The sequence below is a fragment of the Petaurus breviceps genome, unplaced genomic scaffold (assembly GCF_028583685.1).
Source record: "Petaurus breviceps papuanus isolate PSGF00001 unplaced genomic scaffold, PetGlider_PUasm1.0 186, whole genome shotgun sequence".
NCBI classification, from domain to species: domain Eukaryota; kingdom Metazoa; phylum Chordata; class Mammalia; order Diprotodontia; family Petauridae; genus Petaurus; species Petaurus breviceps.
Window position 1 is genome coordinate 2,571,425 of NW_027185798.1, and position 12,658 is coordinate 2,584,082.

Sequence of the window (12,658 nt, forward strand, 5' to 3'; positions counted from 1 at the left end):
TGTTTGTCTCATCCTGCATCTTGGTTCATTTCCTCTCTTCCTCTATTCCAATGAGCAAATTAAAAAAATAAAACAAATCTACCGATAACTTTGTCCGTAGTCTAGCAAAACAAATTCCCCACCTTGGCTATTCCCAAAGACCAGCATCTTCTCCCTCTTGTGTTCATCATTTCCCTGTCAGGAGGTCAGTGGTGAGTTCCATCTCCATCCTTCTGGATTCTTAGGTTAGCACTGCCTTGATCAGTGTTCCAACATCTTCCAAAACTGCTTTTCTCTATAATATTATCATTGGATAAATCATTCTCTTAGTTCAGCTCATTTTACTTTTTATCAGTTTGGAGAAAACTTCCCAATTCCCTCTGAAATTGTTCATTTTGTCAATTCTTACGGTAAGGTAAAATCCCATTTCATTCACATACAACAATGTATTTAGCCCTTCACCAATAAGAAGATGCCCTGGGTTTTAACAGCTCGAACCCCATTCATTTTAGGCTCCTTCCCCTCCTATGCTCTTTATATGTGTTCCTTGAAAATACTTTTCAGAAGCCTGGAAGTGATGGGGTACAGTTTCTGGGAACCCCCTGGAATCTTTCCACCTGATGAGGCATTTGCCTGAGGCCATGAGCCTTTCATCATCACTAGGCCCTTAAACTAGCCCAGCCCTCCATTGTCTGTCATCTCCAGGTAGCCTTCAGCTATTTCCCACCCTTAATCTCTCTACTGGAGTCTGACTTCAGTTCCATCAAAGACCCTCCTTAGCTCCTCCTCAAGACCCTCCCCAAGCCCCTCGTCTAGACTACCCCTAGATTCCTCCCACAGCCTTTCTGTATATAAGCTCCATCTTGCTTCCACTAAGGGACTGAGATTCAATCTAGCACAGACTCATTCTGTGTCAAATTGTTCTGGTCTGCTTATGTTGACAAGAGTCACAAATACTTAGGCTCCTTAAGAGTCTCCCTATTACGGTGAGTCTTTAATAAACTTTGTTTTACTTTGGCTGAGAGAAGGCTTGAGTCGAATTCATTTGAGCAGGACCTGACTTGTCAGTGTTTTGGGCTCTCAAGCACCCCTAAAGTCCCAAGCCTCAACAGAATTGTTTTATAGAATCAATCCAAATCAAGCCAAACACTTGCTTTCATATCTTTTATTTTGGAAATCAGAAAGCACATCTAACCTGGAATGAGGTGTACGTGGCTCGTTCTTTCCTGTCTTTCCCCACAAGACAAATTTTCCAGATCCTTACATCTCCCAGTCTCCCAGTGAGTGGACCTTTTACTATCCCTAGAACTGGCAATGGCAGGGTGGGGAGGAAGTGGAAGGGGTGTGTGTGTGTGTGGGGGGGAGGGTTGTATGTGTGGATCAGTGTGTGCACCTGTGTGCTCCCTTGTGCATGAGTGCTGGGAGGTGTCAGCCTCAGGGGGCCATTTATACTGTGCAAGGACCTCTGCCCTTAATACTCACTTCCTGCTATTAAAAAAACCCCCAACATTTACACAGTTTTGAATGGTTTTGGAAGCTCATCTTTTTGGAATGGGCAAAATATATCTGTGACCCCTAGATTTGGGGGCCCTAGTGATGAGGTATGGGCTCTGGGAGCCCCCTTGAGCTCTCCTTGAGTCCTTGAGGTACAGGCTCTGGAAACCTCCCTTGGACTCTTGATTAAATTGTCTCATTTGATGAGGCATTTGCATGAGGCAATAAGCCTTACTTTGTGGCTGGGCCCAGACCTCTAGTCCAGTCACTAACTACTAACTCCTAACTCTAGCCTAGTTACTAGCCTAGCCCTCCATTGTTCATCTACTTCTCGACCATGAGCCTATTAAAATATCCATCCACCCTTGAACTGGCCTAGCCCACCATTGTGTGTAGTCTCCAGGTGGCTTCCCACCCTTAAGCACTCATTGACCTCATTAATTCCTCCTGGAGACCCTCCCCAAACTCCTCCTCTAGACCACCCCTGGATTCCTCCCACAACCTTCTGTATATAAGACCCCATCCTGCCTTCATGTTTGTGAGAGCACCACAGAAGAGTGAGAGGAAGAGTGACCTAGCACAGACTTACTCTGTGTCTAGTGCAAGTGAACTTTAAATAAACTTTACTTTTCTTTGGCTGAGAAGACTTGAGTGGAGTTCATTCAGCAGGACCAAGCATGTTGGTATTTTGGGGTCTCCAGAGCAACCCTGTCCCTCTTAGTGGGCACCCTCTTCACTAGCAATAAGTCCCAATGACCTCGCCTTAGTTATATCTACAAGTATCCTCATACTTACAGGTGAGGAAACTGAGGCTCACCAAGACCCGGGATCATACAGCTAAGTGTCAGAGGTGGGGTTCAAACACAGGACTCTCCTGACTCTAGGTCCAGTCTACTTAATTAATTGATTGATTTAATTAATCTAGAATTTAATTGTTAGTTAATCTGGGACACTGCATGTACTGGTGAGTCAGAGAAGGCTTTGAAACCTTTTAGTTCTGCTTTGGTTGAGAATAGAGCAAGATTAGGACTGGGCAGTTTAATTGCTAATGCAATTAAAAATAAAGAATCCAACCCCAGATGCCTACTTAGTCCAAGGATTCTTAACATGCGGTTCACTGTTTAGTTTCTGATGCCTTAGAATGAATGTAAAGAATGATTTTTTTTCTGGTCTTCTCCTCCCAGGTTAGTTTATTTGTGATGGTGAATTAGACTATCTTTTGTCTTAAGCAGCAATTCTTTTTTTTTTTTAAGCAATTGGGGTTAAGTAAGCTGCTCAAGGTTACATGGCCAGTTATTTCTGGGTGTGGTGCTAAGTGTCTGAGCCCAGATTAGATCCCCAGGTCATCCCGACACTGGGGCCAGTGCTCTTACTCACTGTGCTACCTGACTGCCCCTTAAGCAGCAATTCTTACCTAGCTCTCAGTCTTTGAATGAAAGTTGTATTAGACAAACTGAGACCTGGGAAAGACCTTAGTTTAGAAAGGTCAGGATCACCCACTGCACCCTGAGCCAGAGCCTGTTGTCCTGACTTTTGTATTGATGCTGGATTTGGATGACTCTGGAGAAGAGAATTAAGCTGATGACTGTACATCTCGACCTCTCTTAAATCCAGTTTGTTCAAAAGTCAAGACATCACCACGTGATGTCCTTAGTCCTCTTAGAAAAGAGGGACAAACAATGCCATCCTTCCTCTCAGACTAAGTCCAGGGGTGCTAAGAAGCCTGAAATGCAAGGGTATAGGGCAGGGGTCTGCCTTGAAAGAATTTGATCACTCAAGTTTTTTTTAGTCCAAGTAGCAAGTTTATTAAGACACCAGTTGGGTGGGTGAGACTCCCATGAGTCTGTGGTATTTGTAACACCAATACAAGTTGGCCAGTTTCTTAAGGAATCTATGAAATTTAATGAGGATGGAACTGATATTCCTATACGGAAAAACTGGGAAGATCTAGAGGGGATTAAGGAGTGTCCAGTAAGCTAATTAAGTAATCAAGGTGGGCCAAGGACTGGGTTCCTGAAATCTGTGGAAAAGTTCAAGGGCTGTTCCTTTTAGGGGTCCAGATCACCCTCCTCTCCCCCCCCCCCTTCAGAAGCCTTTCCTAGAGAAGGGAGGATTGGTCAAGAGGTATGGTTGACCAGTGATGGGGGCTCCCATTAGTAAAAGAAAGAGAAACCAGCCAGAGGGTATCCAGAAGCTGGTTGGACAAGACTGATGCCAAGAAACCAGATTGAGGTGCCAGGGAGATCCAACTCTAGGGGTATTAAAAGGGCGGGGTGAGTCACAACCATCGGCATTAAGCAATGTAGACTGGGTAGGATCTTCTTGCACCTGGAACTAAGCATCCATCTAATTTGCAGCTCTGTGCCCATCAGCTCATTTTTGTAGGGAGTTAGGGTTTTGTCCTGTGTCAAGTATGTCACAATTCTTCCTCCCCCCTTCCTAAGGCACCATTCAGGGCTTGAGGGGCTAATGAGGGTGTCACTAGGGATACCCCTTGACTGGTATTTGGGGGTGGAATCAGTAAGCCTTCCTACCTCCTCCAGCCTCTGACATTTCTTAACTGTGTAACACTAGGCAACTTCTCTGGTCCTCAAGCAAGTCCTTAAGGGGTAGGATGAACCTGCCCCCTGTCCTGGTGGAAGGAGAACCCAGAGCAAGAGTTTTCTATGCTGCCAAAATCACAGATTCTGCCTGAATACTCAGAGTTGTGGTGGTGTTCAGTCATTCCAGTCATGTCTGAGTTTTCTTGGCATTTGAGTTTTCTTGGCAAAGAGACTGCAGTGGTTTGCTATTCCCTTTTCTAGTTCTTTTTACAGATGAGGAAACTGAGGCCAGCAGGTTTAAGTGACTTGCCCAGGGTCATATAGCTAGTGAATGAGGCAGCATTTGAGTTCAGGTCTTTCTGACTCCACACCCAGCATTCTATTCACTTTGCCACCTCACTTCTTAAGGAAACCCTACCACTTGATAATTTCCCATTTTAACCAATGTTTGCAAAAGAAGAGCTAAGCTCAGTTATTTCTACTTGCTTCAGAAAGTATGGTACTAGATTTGGGAGCCCTAGTGAAAAGCCCTGATCACCTTGCCTTAGTTATATCTACATGTATTCTCATACTTACAGATGAGGAAACTGAGGCTCACCAAGGTTAATTGATTTGCCCTGGGTCACACAGTTAAATAATATTAGTGGTGGGATTCAAACCTAGGTCTCTCCTGACTCTAGGTCCAAACTTCTTTCCACTCAAGAAAACTGCAGTGTCATGGTGAGTCAGAGAATGCATCTGATTTGTTAGAAAATAGGGCATAATAAGGTGGGGCGATCTGAGGCTCTGACATGCACTGATATGAAAGGCAGGGTTCCCCAGTCTGGTGCTAAAGCTGGATAAGGGAAAACTTTGTCCAAGTCCTTCCACTGACACTAAGCTGAGGAACATGACAAGCAAGAAAGTCATTGTTGTGTTCGGGGCAACAGGTAAAAAGAACTTCCTTTTTCCAGTGGGAGGAAGATTGGCTGAAGATTTTATTCCTCCAGTGTGGGCAGGCTTAGGCTGTCTTATCATTGGACGACGTAGGAGAATGACACGTGGAAAGAACAGAGGCAGATGAGACACAGGGGGCACAGGACCTGGACCACAGATACTTCGTGTGTAAAATGGGAGGGGATGGGACTTGATGTCTCCCTTCAACCTTGGGCAAGTGTTTAAACCTTCTTGGTCCTCAGTTCCTTCAAGTATCAAAGAGGGGTGGGGTGGGCTCATTGATCTGTAAATTTCCTTTCCATTTTCAATCTGATTTTTCTAATGACCTTTAATAACAGAATCCACTTGAATTTCATGTGTTGGCAGCAAGAAGAATTTAATTTGATTTGATTTCAGGAAATGTTCTCTAAAAGAGTTCCCTGTTATATGTTTCTGCCTTTGTTTTTTAATTTATTTATTTTGGGGGGATCATGCCTTGGCTTGTGTAAATCTGTGCTTTTTTTTTTTAAACAAGCAAAGCTATATCTTCGGTTTTCCCCTTCCCTTCATTTTCTTAGTTGGAAGAGGAATAAGACAGTATATCTGTGAGGGTTTGGGGTGGACGGGAAGAGCTAGGAAATGTATTCTTCTGACAAGAAGCTACAAAAGTTAGTGTGGAATGGTACATAGAGTGTTGGATTTAGAGTCAGAAAGATCTGGATTTAAATCCCACCCCAGACAATAATCTATTGGGAAAGTCACAACCTTTCCAATCCTCAGTTTCCTCATCTGTAACGTAGAAATGATAATAAATCAAGAGACTGATCACACATGTGGAATAGAAAGGGCCCTTAGAGGTTAAGTTACAGCTGAGGAGGTTAAGGAGAACAGAGGCAAAGTGACTTGCCCAGTGTCCCTCTGAGACCATTCAGACATAGGGCTTCCTGCATGCAGGCACAGCTGGAGGAATTCCACAAGTCACAGGCCCAATGAGCTTCATTTTCTCTCTTGGTAAAATTCTTGAACCTGGTTTTAAAGGGATGGTCTGTGTGTATTTGGCAAAGGAAACGGTGATCACTCAGTGATCACTGAGAGCTAGCAATGGTGCTTCTGTGGGTCCTGTGTGATGTAAGGAGCGTCTGACCCAGCTGGCCAAGCTCTTGGACTTTGCATACAGGCACAGAGTGTCGGGGTGGGAGCCAGAAGTGCCAGAACAGCATGAGAAGAGAGCAGGCTGGAAGGGCCCTTCCTCCAAATCGCAAGGTCCGAGACTCACAGCTCTTTTGGTCTGTTGGTTGGCCAAGTTTGTAATTTTCGAGTCTCCGCTTTAAATATGGACCCTGCCCTCCCAGCCCCAGGCGTCGTACCTCATCTGATAATATCTTGTGACTTAGCATCCTAGCAGCCTTTGGTAGCAAGACCAGCTCCGTCCTGGGGCAGAAGGGACTGTTAAATTTTCATTGTCAGCAATTATGCTTCTGAAATCGGTGACTGCTATAAATCAGGGTTTAATTTATTATTTTGTTATCGTTCTAGACTTGAGAAAGTTGTGGGAAAGATGCTAAGAAGACAGATTAAGGTTTAAAGTTCAGGGTGTATACACTCCCCACCCCACCCCACCCCACCTCACCCCACCTGACTGTTAAACATTTCCCAACACTCTTTGATTTTACCACATAAACATTGCTGGAGCTTTGCAGGAGGGCAGTAGAAGGCCCAGGGAATGAAGTCATTACTAGACTGAGGACTGATGGATGGCTGCTGCTAATCAGAATAAAAATGAGAATAAGCAGCATTTGCATAGTGCTTTACATTTGAGTTCATTTGAGCTCCCCATTGTCACTCCACCCTCCACACCCATGGGTTCCATTCCCCATGGGAAGGTTAGAGCAGGGTGGGGAATGGAGAGGTCCCAGAGGAGGGGTGGGGCCCACAAAAGGAGGGACCAAAGACAGGTTTGTTCTGTTACATATTGTCAGTTGCTTCCTAGCAATCCTTTTTATGTAAGTGAGGGCAAAGGTAGGGAAAATTGGGATCATAATGCTGTAATCCAACCCCTTTAGTATTTGTATTATTGGCTCCATTTTATAGACAAGGAAAATCAGAAAAGTGGAATAATTTAACACAACTAGTAGTTATTGGTACAAATACACTAGTCCAAGGATTTCTGACTCTAAACCAAGGGTTCTGAGAGCCTCTCTTTCTGATTCCTCATACACACACAAACACACACACAACCTGTATATACACATACACACATATGTATACATGTTTGTCCAGTCATTCATTTATCAAGGCATTTATTCATTTTAAAATTGATTTTCTTCCTCGCCAGGTTCTCAGGGTGGTTCTGTTGCCAGAGCCATTTTGGAGGACAAAGACTTTTCTGTCCGAGCATTGACCCGGGATGTGACCAGACCTGCTGCCCTGGCTCTAAGAGACCTGGGAGCTGAAGTGGTGAGGTGTGACCTGAATGACCAAGAGTCTGTGAAGGAAGCATTAAAAGGTGCCTATGGCGCCTTTCTGCTGACCACCTACTGGTCTGACTTCAACAAGGAGAAGGAAGTGCAGCAGGTGGGGAACAGGAACGTGCTTCTCCAAAGCAGGGGTTCTAGAGCTGGGGTAGCCCCTGTCCAGTGCTAAAGAGTAGGTGGCCTTGTATCCCAGTAAGAGCACAATGTACTTTCAAGTTCATGTGTCTTGTGCCCAAGTTGATGGTTCTCATTCCAATCAGGACAAAGAAGCATTGACGAGGCAGGTTCCGCCACCCAGTTGAGTCTTTCTCTCCCCTATGGAGCATACATGTGCACTGGCACCTTGAAAGGACAGTTTCTAACTCCTGATTGGTTGGGCCTGCTCCCAAAATGGTTGGTTGACAAGGACTCATGAGGATGGACTTCTAGTAAGACCCTGTCCTTTGTGCTGGCCTGTAAGTGAAAATGATAGGAAGACAATTCTTGTCCCTTTTGCCTTTTTCTTGGATGGCAGAGTGTTAGTATATAGTTCCCCCCTTCCCCACTGGGAGCATTGATGGGGTCTTTCAGTACAGTCACATGGCTGGAATTAACATGTGCTTAGTGTAGCCCAAGAGGAAAGTGCCTAAGAATGGATTTCCCCCTCCTAAGAGATGGTGCTGATTGGGGCTCTGACTGAGTCCCTACAAGAGCACATGGTACAAGTGGCATGTATCTGCCTGCTTGGCTTGAGAAGGCAGCTAGGTCCCTCTTTGTTGTTTTTTTTTTTTTTTTGCTTTTATTTAGTGTTTTATTTTTACCCCAGGTACATGCAAAAAACAATTTTAGCATTTGTTCTTAATGTCTATTTATTACCCTGAGTTCTTATGTGGAAACCATTAATGCTATTACCTACGTTTAGGGAAAATTGGACCTTAGTTATATCTAAGTTATATTTGGATTCCTTGGAGCAAATTCCAGCATAATAAGTAAGAAATAAGAAAAAAAAAAATATGGCCAGGTCAGTTTCCAGGCCTGGTGTGAGTAAGCCTGGAGGCTTTAGGAACCCTGGGTCAAGAATACACAAATGAGGGGCAGCCAGGTGGCACAGTGAGTAAGAGTGCTGGCCCCGAGGGAGACCTGGGATCGGTTCTGGCCTCAGAACGGCACCCACGAAAAAATAACTGGCTGTGTAACCTTGAACAAGTTACTTAACCCCCATTGCTTTAAAAAAAAAATGAATACTTGAATGATTAGAAATATCCCATAGGAACTTGCTAGACTCTGGGATTCAGCACCTCTCCAAATCCTGTGGCCCTCGTGTTTATGTGGAGGAGAGAGAGCTACCAATAATGCCTCTGTTCATCTAGGGCCTGGAAATGCAAGGTTTGGCTTGAGGGAAGGGATCAGAAAATGGAGTAAAATCATACCTCATCTATACACAGCAGAGGGGGACATGACGTCTTCACTAGCCTCTAACTGAAGGGCAGCCTGTCCTTCAATTATTTTAAACATGGTTCTGAGAAAGGGGCTCAGGAGGACTCCCCAGCCTTTCCAAGGGGCCAAAGACACAATAAAGAGAAATGCACTTGCCCTGGAGTCATTTACCTAGTGATCTTAGTTACCTTGAAGAGTTTGGGGAATGTTTGTAAGGAGCTAAAGGCTGCCCTACCCTGGTGGGTAGAGAGCTGGCACTGAGGTCAGACAGACCTGGCCCCTCAGGGCCCCAGGAAACTCCCTGAGATGATAAATTGCAGAGAAAGTGCCAGCCCCCAGGGAGGGGGGAGTTCCTTAGAACCCACATCTTCACCTGGCCAGTCCTTATCTTTATTAGAAGCAGTTAAAGGGAAGCTGAGGAATCCATACAATCAAGTTCATATACCTACTCAGAGGAAAGCCCACAGAGTTGGAAAGTGAGATCCCTCCAGAAGGCTGGGAGCTGTCCTAGAAAAAGAAGAGGATTTAGGATCTCTGGCTTCTATGTCCTAGGTCTGGAAGGGACCTCACAGGCATCTAGCCCAACCTCCCCATTTTACAGATGAGGAAACCAAGGCCCAGAGAAATGAATGACTTTCCCAAGGTGAAACAGGGTGAAAACATCTTTCCCAGTTGTGGCAAGTCATTTAATTCCTCAGATTCCATTTCCTCACCTGTAAAACAGGACCAATAATCCCCATGTCTGAGCTGGAAGGATCCTTGTGATGGGGCACTTGGGATCTATGTTTGTAACATCAGTCTGTAATATTAGTTTGTAACATCAGTTTGTAAAATCAATTTGTAAAACCAGTCTGTAAAATCACATTTCCCTCCCCAGCCTCAGAGCATTAACTCTGCCCCTTCCCCCTGCCAGCACTCTGCCCAGCAACAATTCATGAACTGTTTATTTCTGCTTGGAACAGTAACAAGCTACACCTATGAATCCTTCACTAAACCATCTATAAACCTTCTAGCTTAGGCAAACATTATCTCCCCTTAGTAAGTGGCCAGCTGCCCCTGTGAATCCTTCAATGCACTATCTATAGGTTAACTCCTTAGCCAATCATACACATACTGAGTCTCCATTAGCCTTGGTTCCCAACATCCATCTTGTCAAACATGACACTGATAGGTGGCAGACCAGGCACTTCTCAGTCAGCCCTTGACCGCTAGCTGACTTAGTGACGTTTCAGGCCTAAAACCACACCTCCAGGTAGCCCCCTCTCAGGCTATTTCCCAGTGAATTATGGGCAATGTGCCTGCTTAGTTGACATTAAAAGTGCATGATCCTTTAAGCACTGACCACTCCTTAACTCCTCCCTAATCCCACCCTTACTCACCTAGTTAGCATAATTGACATCTGATTAATTGCCTAAACTCCTTAAAAACTATGCCTATGTCTTCTTTAGGTTTGCAGGTTCCCTAAGAACTCTTGCCCACTGTAAAGCGTAACAATAAACTTTTACAATCCTGACTCCAAGTCTGCTTGGGCCTACTGAATTCTTTCCAGACTGAATCGCAGGCATTCTGGTCATTGATAAGGATCAGAGTTCCTGTATAACCTATTGCCACCCCCCCATCACTTGGAAGTGATTTAGTCCAGTCTGTTTCTTAACAAGAATCTCACTTTTGAATTCACCTTTGCACAAAGGCCTCTCTCGGAGCTGACTTAAGATCATGAAATTTGGTTCTGAGAGGAACTTCAGAGGTCTTCACAGCCATCCCTTCCCATTTGACAGATGAGGAAACTGAGGGACAGAGAAGTTGTACAAGACAGCAAGTGTCTGAGGAAGGACATGAACTATGTAATAATTATGGCTACAGCTAGCATTTCTAGTTATATTAAGGCTTCCAAAGTCCTCCATGTGTGATCTCATCCATTCCTCACAACAACCCTAGCAGGAAGAGTAGATCCATTTTACAAATGAGGAAACTGAGGCTGAGGAAGGCCAATAAGCTTTCCCAAAATCACACAGCTAGTGAGGCAAGTTTTGAGCTCAGGTCTTTCTGCCTCCCAGTATGGCACTCTACCCACTTGGCCACTGCCTGAATCCTGCTGATATGTAGACCTGGCCTGTGAGATCCTACCAGTCCTTCCTCCAAATCCTCTGAAACTTGTTCTTCAGATCCTGGTTCTATGACTCACCGTGCCAGACTCTTCTCTGTCTCCATCACAGTTTCTTAGACAGAGACTCATTTCTCCCCAAGGTTCCCCTCAGGTTCACCCTAGCAGCTAGGTCCTTCCCAGTGATAAGAATCAGACGCTTGAAGGGCTGTTGTGATGAAGCAGTTGGGTGATCCTTGAAGAAAAAGTCGCAGGAATCATCAGCCCTGAGATGGCCCAGATGAGGACGCTCCCTAGGTGGCTGCAGGCTGGAAGCTTCTCTGCAGTTTATGGTCTATGAGAGTTGCCCAGAACACTCAGAAGTTAAGTGGTGAGAAACAGGGGCCCACAATCTGGAACCGGACCTTCCTGGGCCAAGGCAAGGCCATCTGGGATGAAGTTCAGAATCCTTCAGGTGCTACAGAAAGGCAGACTGTTTTGTGCATGATGCTGCCATCCATCAGTCAGACCATTTATCTTAGCACATTGGTGGACACAAAGTATTTAATAAATGTTTGCACCCTCCTCTCCCTCCTCTACCCCCTTGACCAGGCTCCTCTGGGAGACGACAGTCCTGAGACCTCTGAATGACTAACCAGAAAGCTCTTTGAAGACTGGGACTATGTCTTATGAATCTTTACCCCCTTCTCCTCTGCCCACTGCTCCGCCCCCCCAACCAAAAGCCTAGTACCCTTCCCTGGGCAGAATACTTTGAGGTCTCAACGAATAATGAATTCCCTGAAGTAGCTGCATGTTTCCAAGTTCATAATATCTGGAATTATACTTACATAAAACATGGTCATTGGTTGCAGCCCAATGGAATTATGAGGGGCAAATTCAAATAACATATTCATTGCCATATTGTGGACTGGAACTTTTTCTTAGGTTTTCAGTTTTCTGCTCCCTCCTCCCTTCATCGCTTGCTGTTGTGTTTCCCATGGCCCCCACTGAGATAGGGCTTGGCCGAGGTGTTTCACTGGCCCAAGAGGAACTCTTTGCACCAACACAGATCCACACCTGCCCCCAAGTTTATAGTCTTCTTGAGCTAGCTCCCTGGGGCCATGAGAAGAGATGCCCTGCCCAGGGCTGGCCAGCCAGGACACAGCAGAGGAGACTTGAACTATCTCCAATGGCCACATCACTGTCGCTTTTATTTCATTATTACTATTACTCTCTCTTATTTGGTGGGGTTTCATGAGGATGATAATAATCGGGGAATAGATGTGAAAGCAAAATCTTTGAAAAATGAAAAGAGGAATTATAATAAAAGCAATGAAAAATGCCTTTTCTTTTGATATTTTTGGTTCACAGGGGAAAATAGTAGCTGATGCCAGTAAACAGCTGGGCTTGAAGCACGTGGTCTACAGTGGCCTGGAGAATGTCAAGAAATTGACCAAAGGGAAACTGGAGGTGCCGCACTTTGATGGGAAGGGGGAAGTGGAAGAGTACTTCTGGAGCCTTGGCGTGCCCATGACCAGCGTCAGGGTGCCCCCGTACTTCGAGAACTTTCTAAGCATCTGGAAGCCCGTGAAGGCGTCTGATGGCGACTACTACAATTTGTGTATGTCAGAAAATGGCCGCAAGGGTTAGCAGGGATCAGTGCTGTGCCTGCCTTCCTTCCTTCCTTCCTCCCTCCCTCCCTCCCTCCCTTCCTTCCTTCCTTCCTTCCTTCCTTCCTTCCTTCCTACCTTCCC

The 12,658-nt window shown here is 45.3% G+C and overlaps 1 protein-coding gene across 1 annotated transcript in view; it reads left to right on the forward strand.

Moving 5' to 3' along the window:
* The first annotated feature begins 4,786 nt into the window (after window positions 1–4,786).
* LOC138162319 (nmrA-like family domain-containing protein 1) overlaps window positions 4,787–12,658 on the forward strand; it is a 17,081-nt gene continuing 9,209 nt past the window's right edge. Inside the window, exons 1-3 of the mRNA XM_069089374.1 lie at window positions 4,787–4,945; window positions 7,267–7,505; window positions 12,276–12,525. Of these exons, the coding sequence (XP_068945475.1) occupies window positions 4,906–4,945; window positions 7,267–7,505; window positions 12,276–12,525 (529 nt within the window). The 5' untranslated portion in view covers window positions 4,787–4,905. The remainder of the gene's footprint in view (window positions 4,946–7,266; window positions 7,506–12,275; window positions 12,526–12,658) is intronic.